General features: G+C 52.4%; 2 protein-coding genes across 3 annotated transcripts in view; both read right to left on the bottom strand.

Moving 5' to 3' along the window:
• Positions 1-56: 56 nt before the first annotated feature.
• On the bottom strand, positions 57-5,009 carry DHRS13 (dehydrogenase/reductase 13). Its single transcript, XM_004433460.3, has 5 exons — positions 4,773-5,009; positions 4,556-4,674; positions 3,091-3,214; positions 2,592-2,903; positions 57-1,189 (listed from the first exon to the last, which is right to left on the bottom strand). Exons 1-5 carry the CDS (start codon positions 4,897-4,899, stop codon positions 738-740), a joined length of 1,134 nt encoding a protein of 377 aa, XP_004433517.1. The 5' UTR covers positions 4,900-5,009; the 3' UTR covers positions 57-737.
• Positions 5,010-7,377: 2,368 nt separating this feature from the next.
• PHF12 (PHD finger protein 12) overlaps positions 7,378-11,045 on the bottom strand; it is a 38,216-nt gene continuing 34,548 nt past the window's right edge. Inside the window, exons 12-15 of one of the 2 annotated variants that reach the window (XM_004433362.3) lie at positions 10,534-10,632; positions 9,736-9,818; positions 8,997-9,135; positions 7,378-8,641 (exon numbers count right to left, since the gene is read on the bottom strand). In XM_004433362.3, the coding sequence (XP_004433419.1) occupies positions 8,307-8,641; positions 8,997-9,135; positions 9,736-9,818; positions 10,534-10,632 (656 nt within the window). In that variant the 3' untranslated portion in view covers positions 7,378-8,306. The other variant, XM_087440713.1, reaches the window with a different exon arrangement.

Below are 11,045 nucleotides of genomic sequence, written 5' to 3'. Positions count from 1 at the left end.
GTGTGGGGGCGGAGGGCGGGGCCGGCGCGTCGAGAGAGGCGGCAATGAGCGCCGGCCCGGCAGTCAACACGCTTTATTACAGGGGGTCCGGATCGCGGGGCCCAGCCCTACAGCACCGCGGGAAGGCCTCCTCCTACTCCCACGGGGCGCCTCGGTCACAACCGCCCTGCCCTGCTTCTCCTCCCGGCACCCACCCTACAGCAGTCGGCCCTGGAGTCAGATGGCCAGGGTTCAAATCTCAGCCCCTGCTCTTAGGAGCTGCGAGACATTGGGTGAGTCCCTTACCTCTGCAGCCTAATACCACCTCTGCAGCCTAATACCGCCTCTGCAAAAAAGGGGTAATTTAACGACCTGGCTATGTGGTTGCAAAGGGCCCAGTTCAGTAATTTTCCATGTTGGCAGTGCATCAAATTACAAATTCCCAGGCCCTCATCCAGAGCTGATCTGCATCGCCAAGGGCGGGGCCTGGAAACAGGAAATTCAAATTCCTGAGAAGCAGTGTCTGGCACAATACCGTAGCCAACCCCCCCAATCTGGGATTACTGTCATTCTCGGGAAGAAACAATCCCGTTATTTCCTTCCACCAGGAAATGAGCTGTCCAGGACACACCTTGAAGCCCCAGAAAGCAACCATGGAGGTGAAAATTGCAAACCCCTCAACGCCCAGGGAAGGCCTGGCACACAGCTAAGGTTTTCAAGGGCAACCAAGTGCCATGGAAAGCATCCCAGCCTGGGGGTTAGGAGGTGTGGTGCTCAGGTTCTGCTTTAACTGAAATTCGGCGTGTGACCTTAGACAAGTCTGGTGAACTCTGAGGGCTGGGGTAGGGTTCAGAAACTGTGGGCTCCTCAGAGTGAAGGTTGCTCAAAGCAGATGGGGCCCCTGGGTCCTCAGGCTGGGAGTCTTCATCGGGTTCGGCCTCCTCCCCAGGCCCAAGCCCTGCCAGCCTTTTGCTGGTCTCCCACAGCCGGTGAGCTGCCCGGTCGTCTCGGGCAGCTGGGGGCACCTCCTCCACACGGCAGTTGGCAAAGTATCTCCCACTAAGGGGCTCAATGCCCTCCTGCAGAGCACAGTACAGCGGGGTCTGGGCACCCCCTCTTGGTGCCCGCAGCACTAGCCAAGCCAGTGGACGCAAAAGTGGGCACAGCCATCCGGGAACGTGGCGCAGGAACAGCTCCGAGTTCACAGGCCCTGTGGACAGGAAGAAAGGAAGGAGTGGGGAGAGTGGGTGAGGGCCCAGGGTAAGAGCAACGAGAGAAAGGGGCTAGAAGGGAGTGGGGAACAGAGTCCAATTCCAGGGAAACCAGGGTAGTATGTACCAGGCATTCAGGACCCCTACGAGGTGACCTTGCTCATTTCCAACAGCAAGCTTCCTCCTCTCCATCCAAACTCCTTGGACATCCCCATCTCCAACATTTCGCTCATGCCAGGTCCCCTGCCTGAAACAATTCTGTCTCTCTCCATCTTTTCCACTAGCTCATCTTGTTCTTTTGATTAACCAGCAAACATTTATTAACATCTATGGTAGACCAGCGACTGTTTGGACATTAGAGACGCAGAGTGTAATAAAGGCTGGATAAGGGTTAGTTGTGATTATTATTGTCAGTATTATAATAATGAGCCTTAGGCAATGACTGTCTAAAATGCAATATGGTAATATGCGTAGGGCTGATCTTATTATCCTGTAACCTGTTCCCTACAGGCAGGGATGGGTCTTCATCAGTTATCTCAGGCAAACTAAAAGCCAAGATGCTTATAGTGGACCTCCAGACCCCAGATGACCCAGCCCATCTCTATGACTGATCTCTTGCCACTTGTCCCCTCTCACTCTGTTCCAGCCACCTAAGGCTCCCTGTTCTTTCTCAAGCACACCAGGCACTTCTGCCTTAGGGCCTTTCCACTTGCTCTTTGCTCTATTCTTTACACTCTTCTCCCCAGAAAGCCACATGGATTGTCCAGAGTCCACGTGGACTCTGGAACTCTCATCTCCTTCGGGTCTCTACTCAAATGTCACCTTTTCAGATATGTCTTCCTGGACTGCCATAGATAAAATAGCACCCCTGTCATTTCAGATTCCCCTTACCCTGTTTTATCTTTCCCCATAGCACTTTATTATCACCTGTCATTGTATATATTTATTTATTAGCTGTCTCCCCCTCCCCTCAACTAGAATGTAACTACAAGGATGGGGTGTTTGTTTTGTTTACTGCTATATCCCCAGCACCGAGATTAATGCCTGGCACATAGTAGGTACTCAGTAAATGCTTCTTAAATGAATGATCATTAGCTATCATCATTATCATCATATTACAGTCAGTTCAGTCATTTGGATGGCTCCTTGGGATGAGAACCTGGGCCTTATTCGTTGCCATACCCTGACCAGTAGTCAGCATCCAGGCTTGTGGTGTGAGAGGAAGAACCCAGACAGAGAGCCTGTCCAAGATCAGCAAGGACTCAATCTCTCCGTGGACCATCCTTCCTTTCTGCTCTGAGATTCTGTGGCTCAGTGAGAGGCTAGGGGAGCACAGGATGGGGCAAGGATGGGAGTGGGGGAATCAAAGCAAAGCAGAGCAGCCAAAGAGTCAGGCCTCACCTGGGTGGGCTGCATAGCAGGTGACGCCAGTGCCCTCAAGCTGAGTGGCTAGCTCCCGGGCAAACAGTACGTTGGCCAGCTTACTGTCGGCATATGCTCGCAGCTCCTGCCGCCAGCCTACCACTGGGCGGTTCAGGTGGGTGAAGTCCAGACGCCCTCGCCGGTGGGCGGCTGAGGATACCACAACCACCCGGCTAGGGGCGCAAGTCTTCAGCCGGGGCAGCAACAGATGGGTCAGCAGGAAGGGGCCGATGTGGTTCACTCGCAGCAGCAGGTTAAAGGGCTCTCGGGTCCGGCCACAGGAACTGATCCCTGGGGCAGGGGCTAGGTGTTAGCAACTGCTCCAGAGGGACCCCCGCAGGTCTCAATGTCCCCCTCTGTGAGACAGTGGTAGGGGGCATCCTTCCCACATATCCACTGGCCTCCAGCAAGGCCTGGCTGGAGTGGACAGCTGCCCCTGGCCACCCACCGCCCCCCTGCAGGGCCTGCTGCCCCTTACCGGCATTGTGGATAAGGATGTCCAGCCGTGGCTCAGAGCTCAGGAAGGCAGTAGCAAAGGCCCGCACGGAGGCTAGACTGGCCAAGTCCAAGGACATGAAGATGACCTCATTGTTCCCACTCTCCTGTGGAGCGGCAAGGGCTGAGCTCATCACCAGGCCCCTCTCTCCTCTTCCCTCTCCCCAGGCACCAAATTCTGACAGTCCACCTCCTGCTATTACTAAGATCTGCCCCTATGCATTAGAATCTAGTGGATAAGGGTGTGGACTCTGGAACTAAATCTTTTTTGTGTGTGTGAGGAAGATCAGCCCTGAGCTAACATCCACGCCAATCCTCCTCTTTTTGCTGAGGAAGACCAGCCCTGAGCTAACATCTATTGCCAATCCTCCTCCTTTTTTTTCCCTTTTTCTCCCCAAAGTCCCAGTAGATAGTTGTATGTCATAGTTGCACATCCTTCTAGTTGCTGTATGTGGGACACCGCCTCAGCATGGCCGGACAAGCGGTGCGTTGGTGCACACCCGGGATCCGAACCCGGGCCACCAGTAGCAGAGCGCGCACACTTAACGGCTAAGCCACGGGGCCGGCCCTCTGGAACTAAATCTTGACTTTGCCTCTTACTAGAGTGTGACCTTGGGCAAGATACTTAATCTCTCTGGGCCTCAGTTCTCTCACTGTAAAAGGGGAATAATAATAATAGTACCTATCTCATAGAGTTGTTGTGAGGATTAAATGAGTTAATATCTGTAAAATACTTAGAACAGTACCTGGCACATAGTCAGCACTATGTAGGTACTTGCTATTATTATCATTATCATTCCTTCTGCCCATTATTGCTTTCCCTAAAATCTCTACAATGACTTCTCACTGGTCTCCTCTAACCCACTCTTGCCCCATCCGGTCCAGGCACCACACAGCCACCAAGGGGTTTGTTCCAAAAGGCTATTCTGACAGTCCAGACCCTGCTAAGGACCCTCATTGGATCCCCACTGCCCATCCTATAAAATCTGATCTCCTCAATAGAGTCTATAAGGGCCTTCAGAACCTGGCCCTGGCTCAGAGCCTCCAGCCCCTTCATTTTGCCTCTTTTCCTCATATTCTGAGCTCCAGCCCCATTAAACCTTTTTTTCAGTTTCTTAAATCAGAAAAATCATCTTGCCTCAGGGCCTTTGCAAGATGCTGTTCCCTCTGCTGTTCCTTTTCCTACTGTTTTTCATTAATGTAACTTCTACTGATTTTTAAACGTCTCAGAACAGCAATTACTTCCTTCAGGGAGCCCACTCCCCAGCTGGGGGCTGGTGCCCCGTCCCTGTGTGACCAGAGCACCTGTGCACCCCTCTTCCGCACTTAACGAACCGAGCCGCACTTTCCTCTCAGTGGCTGGGTCCCGCTGAGCCCCTCTGCTCACCCCTTGGCGTTCGGGCGTGTCTATACAGCGTTCACGTCCTGCCCGCCCCGCCCTCCCTCACCTGGCGGAGGTCGAAGGCGGCCGCCTCTCCGCGTTCCCGGCTCCGGCAGGCCAGCACCACGCGCGCACCCCGGCGCGCCAGCTCCAGCGCCGTCATCTTCCCGATGCCGCTGTTGGCGCCTGCGGGCGGCGGGCGGGAGCCGAGCTGAGCCGGGCGGGCCGCCGCCGCCGCCGCCCGGGCGTCCCCGCCACCCGCCCGCCCTCCCTCCCGCACTCACCGGTGACCACGGCCGTGCGGCCCCGCAGGCTGGCGATGCCGCCGCACGGCGGGGCCTTCACCAGGTTGTAGTAGACAAGCACGTAGGCGCCCAGCAACAACCCCGCGCCCAGCAGCAGCGCCTCCATGCCGGCCCCGCCTCCAGGCTCCCCCCAGGCCCCGCGCCGCCCAGGGTCGCGGTCCGGCGGCTGCCAATCCGCCCCGCACGGGCCTGGAAGGGCGCCGGGCGCGCCTTGGCCTCCCAAAGGCGGAGGCGGAGGCTGGCGGGAGGCAGAGCAGGGGTGTGTGTGCGCGCGTGTGCGCGCGTGTGCGCGTGTGCGCTGCGAGCGCCCCCTAGGCGTGCGTCTGCGTCCTCTGGATGTGTGCTTGTGCGGACACCTTCTAGGTGTTGTGTGCGCCTTTGGGCCCTTGGAGCGCCCGCTAGGTGTGTTGCCTGCGTGAACTAGATGCGCGTGTGTGTTGTGTGCATAGGCACTCTGGGAGTGCCCTCTAGGTATGTACATGCACCCACAGTCTGTGAGTGTGTGAATGACTTTTTGGTGTGCAATGTGCCCATGGGCCCTGGGATTGCCCTTCAGGTTGTGTGCATGCCTCTAGATCCTCTGTGTGTGCGTGTACTTGTGGACCCTGGGAGTGCCCTTACGGGTGTGTGCCTGCGTGAGCACCTTTTACTTGTTTGTGCCTATGTGGGCCAAGAGCCCTACCAGGTGTGTGCAGGTGTCTGTAGTCTCTGACAATGTGTGTGCTTGAACGAACATCTTCCTACGTGCGTGTGCCCTGTAGCTAAGGAATTGCAGGAGGGGCTAACGGGCTGTGTGAGCTCTCTGGGTATCAGTATGTAGCACAGTCCTTCCCTTCTGGAGGGGCATGTGTACATGAATGCTGTCACACCCGAGACAGTGAGTCTGGTCTTGGATGCTTTGCCCTCTGTAAACAAGTCCTTCAATTCCTTTCTTCACATCTAGCCCTCAGCTTCTAGGATGCTTCCCTGTTCTTCCCATAGAGGCCAGAGGTGACACAGTGTGTTCAGGGTAGCACCATCAGTTAAGGGCTGTCAGGATTCACTCATTCATTAGCTGTCTATGTCTCCCTGCCTCTGCCCCACCCCCTCAATTTCTGAAGGGAAGCAGGAAGAGATAGAGGATAAAATCTATTATCTGATCCTCAGGAGGAAATTTGTCTCTGGAATGTTTCTCAAAGGTGGTAGCAATAAAGAAGCTCCATCACTCAATGAAAGAAGTGACTATGATGGCAAGGTGGGTGGGGACAGCTAGGGAGGCATGGGTAAGGGCATTCCTGGCCAGGTGACTTGCCAGAAGAAAGGACCTTGCCTGAGAAACCCAGTACAATTTAGCACCCATTGTTTGGCACTTATGGTGTGCCCAGCAGTGTGGTTAGCCATGGAAATACTGAGCGGAACACTTTAAAGAGTTCAAGAAGCCCATCAGGGCAGGGAGAGCAGAGTGGTAGAGACAAAGCTAGGCAGGTAGGTGGAAGCCAGATTCTAGGGGAAGTTTCCTATTTAGCTGCACTGTGGATTCGGGGTTCAACTGTAGCTACTGTGGGATGATGAGGCTGGGGATGGAATATTAATAAAACAAATGGATGCATTCTCCATGCCCAAAGCAAAATCCTGACATGTTAACAGGTACCCCCTACTCAGTGCTGGGATAGACACACAGGTGCTCTCTAAGGAGTGAGAGATTGTCTTCAGGGAAAACTTCCCGGAGCATTTCTCACATAAGGTCTGAGAGGAGGAAAGGATGGAGTTCGGTTTAAGAACAGTTCTCAGGGCCTTAGAATTAAAATAATGCAGTAGACTCGTCCTCTGATGAAGGACTGCAGTTATAGAGAAGATGTGATTCCAAGTCACATCACTTGTGGCACAGCTGGGTCTAGAGACTGGATGTCTCCTTTATCTTCATGATGTTCCCCAGAGACCTCTGAATCAACAAATTGCTCCATACTCGATTCTAAGTTCCAAGAGGCAGGGGCCATATCTGCCCTGATGACTGCTCACAGCAGGTGACCTAGACCAAGACCCAAGTCCTAGCAGAGGCCAGGCACAGGGGAGGAACTCAAGCGATACTTGAGTAAATGAATGAATTATTCCATGGCCAGCCAAGGCTGACAGGAAAAGGACAAAACCAGGTGTTACGACTTCTCCCAGAATAGACAAATAAAATATGGCAGCAAACAACTGGAACCAAAGGCAGGCCTAACTCCTTAGGTTAAAGCTTCTAGACCAGAATGCAGAGGTCTCATGTCAGCTTGTTTTAACGTCTTGGTTTTGGACCCAACGGGAGCAGGGACCTGAACAGTCTTGGATTCTTGCAGAATCTGATCACAACAAATGGTCAAACCCTCTAAACTCCCTCAAGTCACCCACCAAACTGTACAACAGCCCCCCAAGCAGATGCAGCCCTACCCTTCCATTTTGCCCCACCTGCCTTAGGCTCACTTTCCTCCAACACCTCCCCTCTCCTGACTTCCCATGGGGACTGAGTATCTGGGAATGAGACTTGTTCAATGAGACTGTGGGACCAGGATCTCAGGGAGGGTCCCTTCTAAGGGTGATGACAGGTAGGACAGACAGGCAGAAAACATAATTTGAAATATTTTTGTTTTTTTATATACAGAATACAGGAAAGTTTCTGTAAAGTCTAAAACATTACAATTACTATGTACATTGGTACTAGTTGTGGGGGTGGGAGGAGAGGAGGAAGCTGGGGGTGGGAGGAAGAGAAGTGGCAAGAGAACAGAAAAAGGAGACAAAACAGGTTTACGACAAAAACATTTCTGCTACAATAGACAATTTGAAGAAAACGCTCTACCACATGTACTGTACACGGTTTTTAAAAACATTGAAAAAATGTCATCACTAGATGTATTTACACAAAATCCAAATACACTTTTCCTTATTTGAAATAAAATAGATGGACAGCCAGAAAAAGAATTCATTTCTCATTTGTCCATAATACACAGTAGCTACCTGTAGTGCAACCGCTGCAGAAGGGAAAATAACTTGGAGGGTGGGAACATGGAAGGAGGGTGGGTAGCGATCTTTATATTAAATAAAACAATGATATTGTATAGATTTTGCTGTATGAAAACTGTATTTTTTCTTTTAATATAAAACTATTGTCACTGCCACAAAATAGAACAAGTTTCTGATTATTTTACAACGGCGGGCCAGGGGGAGGGAGCAGGATGTGGGTGGGGAATGGTTTTGTGTTGGAGGAAGTGTCCAGACCATGGGCCTTCCCCTCCCTGCCCACACTGTTCCTCAGCTCGGGTCTGCCGCTTTCCCATGAAATGGTGAGTACAAACATATGTGCAAATGCCCCCTAGAACTTGAGAAAAGAAAAAGGATTTTTAAAAAACAGTCAAAAGGTTTTCTTCATTTCATGCAAAGATTGTAGTTGAGGGGTTTCTGGTGGAGTATAGAAAAAACCCGGGCTTGGTTTGTGTACATTTTTGCATTGCAGGAGTCTTGGGTTGGGTGGACAGGCGGGTGACCGGGTAGCCGCCAGTCCTAGGGAACGGAGTTGGAGCGCAGCACAGGGCCCTGGTGGGGCTTGAGAGAGAGCTTCTCGGCCAAGACTGCATCCTGCAGCAGGCCGGCATCGCCTTTGGGCTGTTTGGTCGCAAACTCAGTGATGCTGAAGACAAACTGCAGGCACCCCAGCTTGATGTAGCTGCCATGGTGCAGTAAGGCCGTGCCTTCCCAGCCGGCCCCACTGCCCCCAATCAAGCTCGAGCTGCTGGCTTTGCAGTTGCAGGGTCTCCGCTGCGGCCCCTGGGCCTGGGAGCTCATCATGGCTGCCTCCTCACTTGGCTCTTCATCCTGTTTCTGGTGCCGGTGGCGCCCTGGGAAAAAGGGGGATGGTTACAGGAAAGGAACGGTGAGCAGCCAACCCATGTGGGCTGTTTGCCAGGGTTGGGTCCCTGCACCTCCCCATTCTAACTGCTGCACGAGTAGGGGTGAGGGATGCTCAGAAAGGACTGAAGTCCCCAAGTAGGTGTGTACACATTTGTGGGTACACAGCACTTGCTTCTTCAAGGCCTTCCTTAGGCCCACGAACAAGGAGAACTTGGCCAACAGCATGGGAAGGCAAGAGACAGCAGGTCATCGGCAGCAAGCCAGAGCCACCCTGACTGGGGCCTTGGAGAATATGTCCAAAAATGGCAGACTTTGTGGCCACAGGCCTCTGCTTCAACTTACTGATGACACTCTGCACTTTGGCAACAATACTGCTTGGGGGGGTTGGCGGGGTCTTCTCAGAGAAGTCACATGAATACAGCACATTGTCCACCGTTGTCCCATGCTCACTGTAGTTTAACAGCTCATAATGTTTGGTATTCTGAGGAGGAGGAGGGAAGATAAGATGTGTGGTCTGCTGCGTGGGGCCTGGGGCTAAGGGGAGAGAGGACATATGGAGAAGACTGTGCTGCTCTATCTGGGGAGCTCTCTCTTTCTTCCCCAATCATGCCCCCCTTCCCTGTTCCTTTAGAATGGGGCTCAAGACTCACTTCCTCCCGGAAGCCTTCCTTCCTAGCACCCCACACCCCCTGTTCTCCCATCGCTCCTTTACTCTGCCTCCTCAGCACTGGCTCCTATTGAAATAATATTCACTGGCTCATGATGATGATGAAACTCACAGGGACACACCCAGAGGGCTTGGCTTCCTTTTATGCTGGTTCCCTCCCCTGCTTTAGGGTGGGCTCCCCCTGCTGAGCCTGTGACCAACCTCAGGAGAAACCTGAGGAGCAAGTAGCCATGGTAGGATGCCCTTTTACACCAAGACTCTTCTCCAGGAATGAAAAGAAAAGGAGAAAGAGGGAAGAAAAGGAAAGGACCCTCAACCCCCTTCCCTTCACCCCAGGGCACTGAACAAAATCTCAGCCCCTGGGAGTTGCCTCAGGCTGGGAGAGCTCCCTCTCACCCCATCCCCATCCCTCACCTCATCGTAGAATATGCAGGCGTGTTTCCCGGACACGTAGTTACAGTGACCATAGTTTGTAAGGCACACGTCCATGTCAGCTCCTGCAACGTGGCAGTGGAGGAAAAGGAAGGCAGAGAACAGATTGTAAGGTGCATGTGTAGGGGAGAGGGAGTTAGCTTCTGGGCGGGCACTAGTAAGACCTCAAGGGGCAGGTAGCTCAGGGCCCTCTCCTTGTATTTTTCAACAAAAACTGATGTCTTTTCTAATCTCCTGCCAAAGAACAGCTGTCCCTGCCAGCTGATCTGCTTTATAACATGTGGCTGCTGCCCAGAGGGGAACAATGAGCTACTGAAGAGGATGGGATATTTCCATGAGAGCACATGGGGTGCAGGGCTTATAAATCATATCATCTGAAAGAAAGGGAAATTTCTAGGCTAAAGGCTAGTCTGTCTGTCCCTCTGTAGAAGATATAGGGCTAACTAAAGGTTAGATATGTGTGAGCCCCATCACTTTTTCAAAGACCTCCAGGGACAAAGCATTTGCCCTTTTCCTCAGGTATTTCCTGCAGTGTTTGAAATGCCTCACTGAGCAGCAGTCAGAGCTGACTTTAATCTCTCCTGATGCCACGTTGGGCACAAAGCAAAAGGGCCTAAGTCAGGGAAGACAAGCAGCTGCGAGTCTCTGTTCTTAGTCCCTTTTGTCTGGACATCCGTTGGGTCAAACCAGTCAGCTTCCCTCACCCCTTTCTAGCCTCTGTGGGTAAGGGTGTCAGTATTTAGGGCTGAACAGACTCAGCACCTCTCCCAGCTGCCTCACCTGTCCCGATGTAGAGGGTTCGATAGCACATGTTCACAGCTCCTCCCAACCCTAAGAGAGGGTAGAACACAGCTCGAGACTGTACCTCCTTTCTTTGCACTACAAGACAAACATAGGGAAAGGATCATTCAGATACTCAGAACTTAGGACCGACACGCAAACCAACAGAACCTGTAGCTCAAACATAAACCAAGAGAACCTGGACCTTTGGTTCATGGTCTGGAGAAAATAATCCCACTGGAAAAGTCATCTTCCCAAACTCACGTCTGACACCAGGCGGCTTCATGGTGAGGCCTTCTCTCCCCACACACAGCATTTTCAACACGGGGTAAGAAGCACCATCTTTGAAGATGGCCACAGAATTCAAGGATGATAGTACTTTAAACTCCTGGGCTGCTGGTTGGTTTATCGGGGATATACCAGCTGATACTATAGGGAGGCCATGCAAAAAAAAAAGAAGGCACAGACCAATGTTTCTCTAACTTTAATGTGCATACGAATCAGGTAGGAAT

Source organism: Ceratotherium simum, chromosome 16, assembly GCF_057802395.1.
Source record: "Ceratotherium simum simum isolate JZ-2026a chromosome 16, ASM5780239v1, whole genome shotgun sequence".
NCBI lineage: Eukaryota > Metazoa > Chordata > Mammalia > Perissodactyla > Rhinocerotidae > Ceratotherium > Ceratotherium simum.
This window is presented reverse-complemented; position numbering and strand designations above follow the sequence as displayed.

Coding starts and splice junctions, on each gene's coding strand:
- DHRS13 (XM_004433460.3), bottom strand. CDS start 4,899: ATGGAGGCGCTGCTGCTGGGCGCGGGGTTGTTGCTGGGCGCCTACGTG. Junction 4,675..4,772: donor CCGCACGGCCGTGGTCACCG/GTGAGTGCGGGA, acceptor CGCCGCCCGCAG/GCGCCAACAGCGGCATCGGG. Junction 2,904..3,090: donor CATCCTTATCCACAATGCCG/GTAAGGGGCAGC, acceptor CCCCTGCCCCAG/GGATCAGTTCCTGTGGCCGG.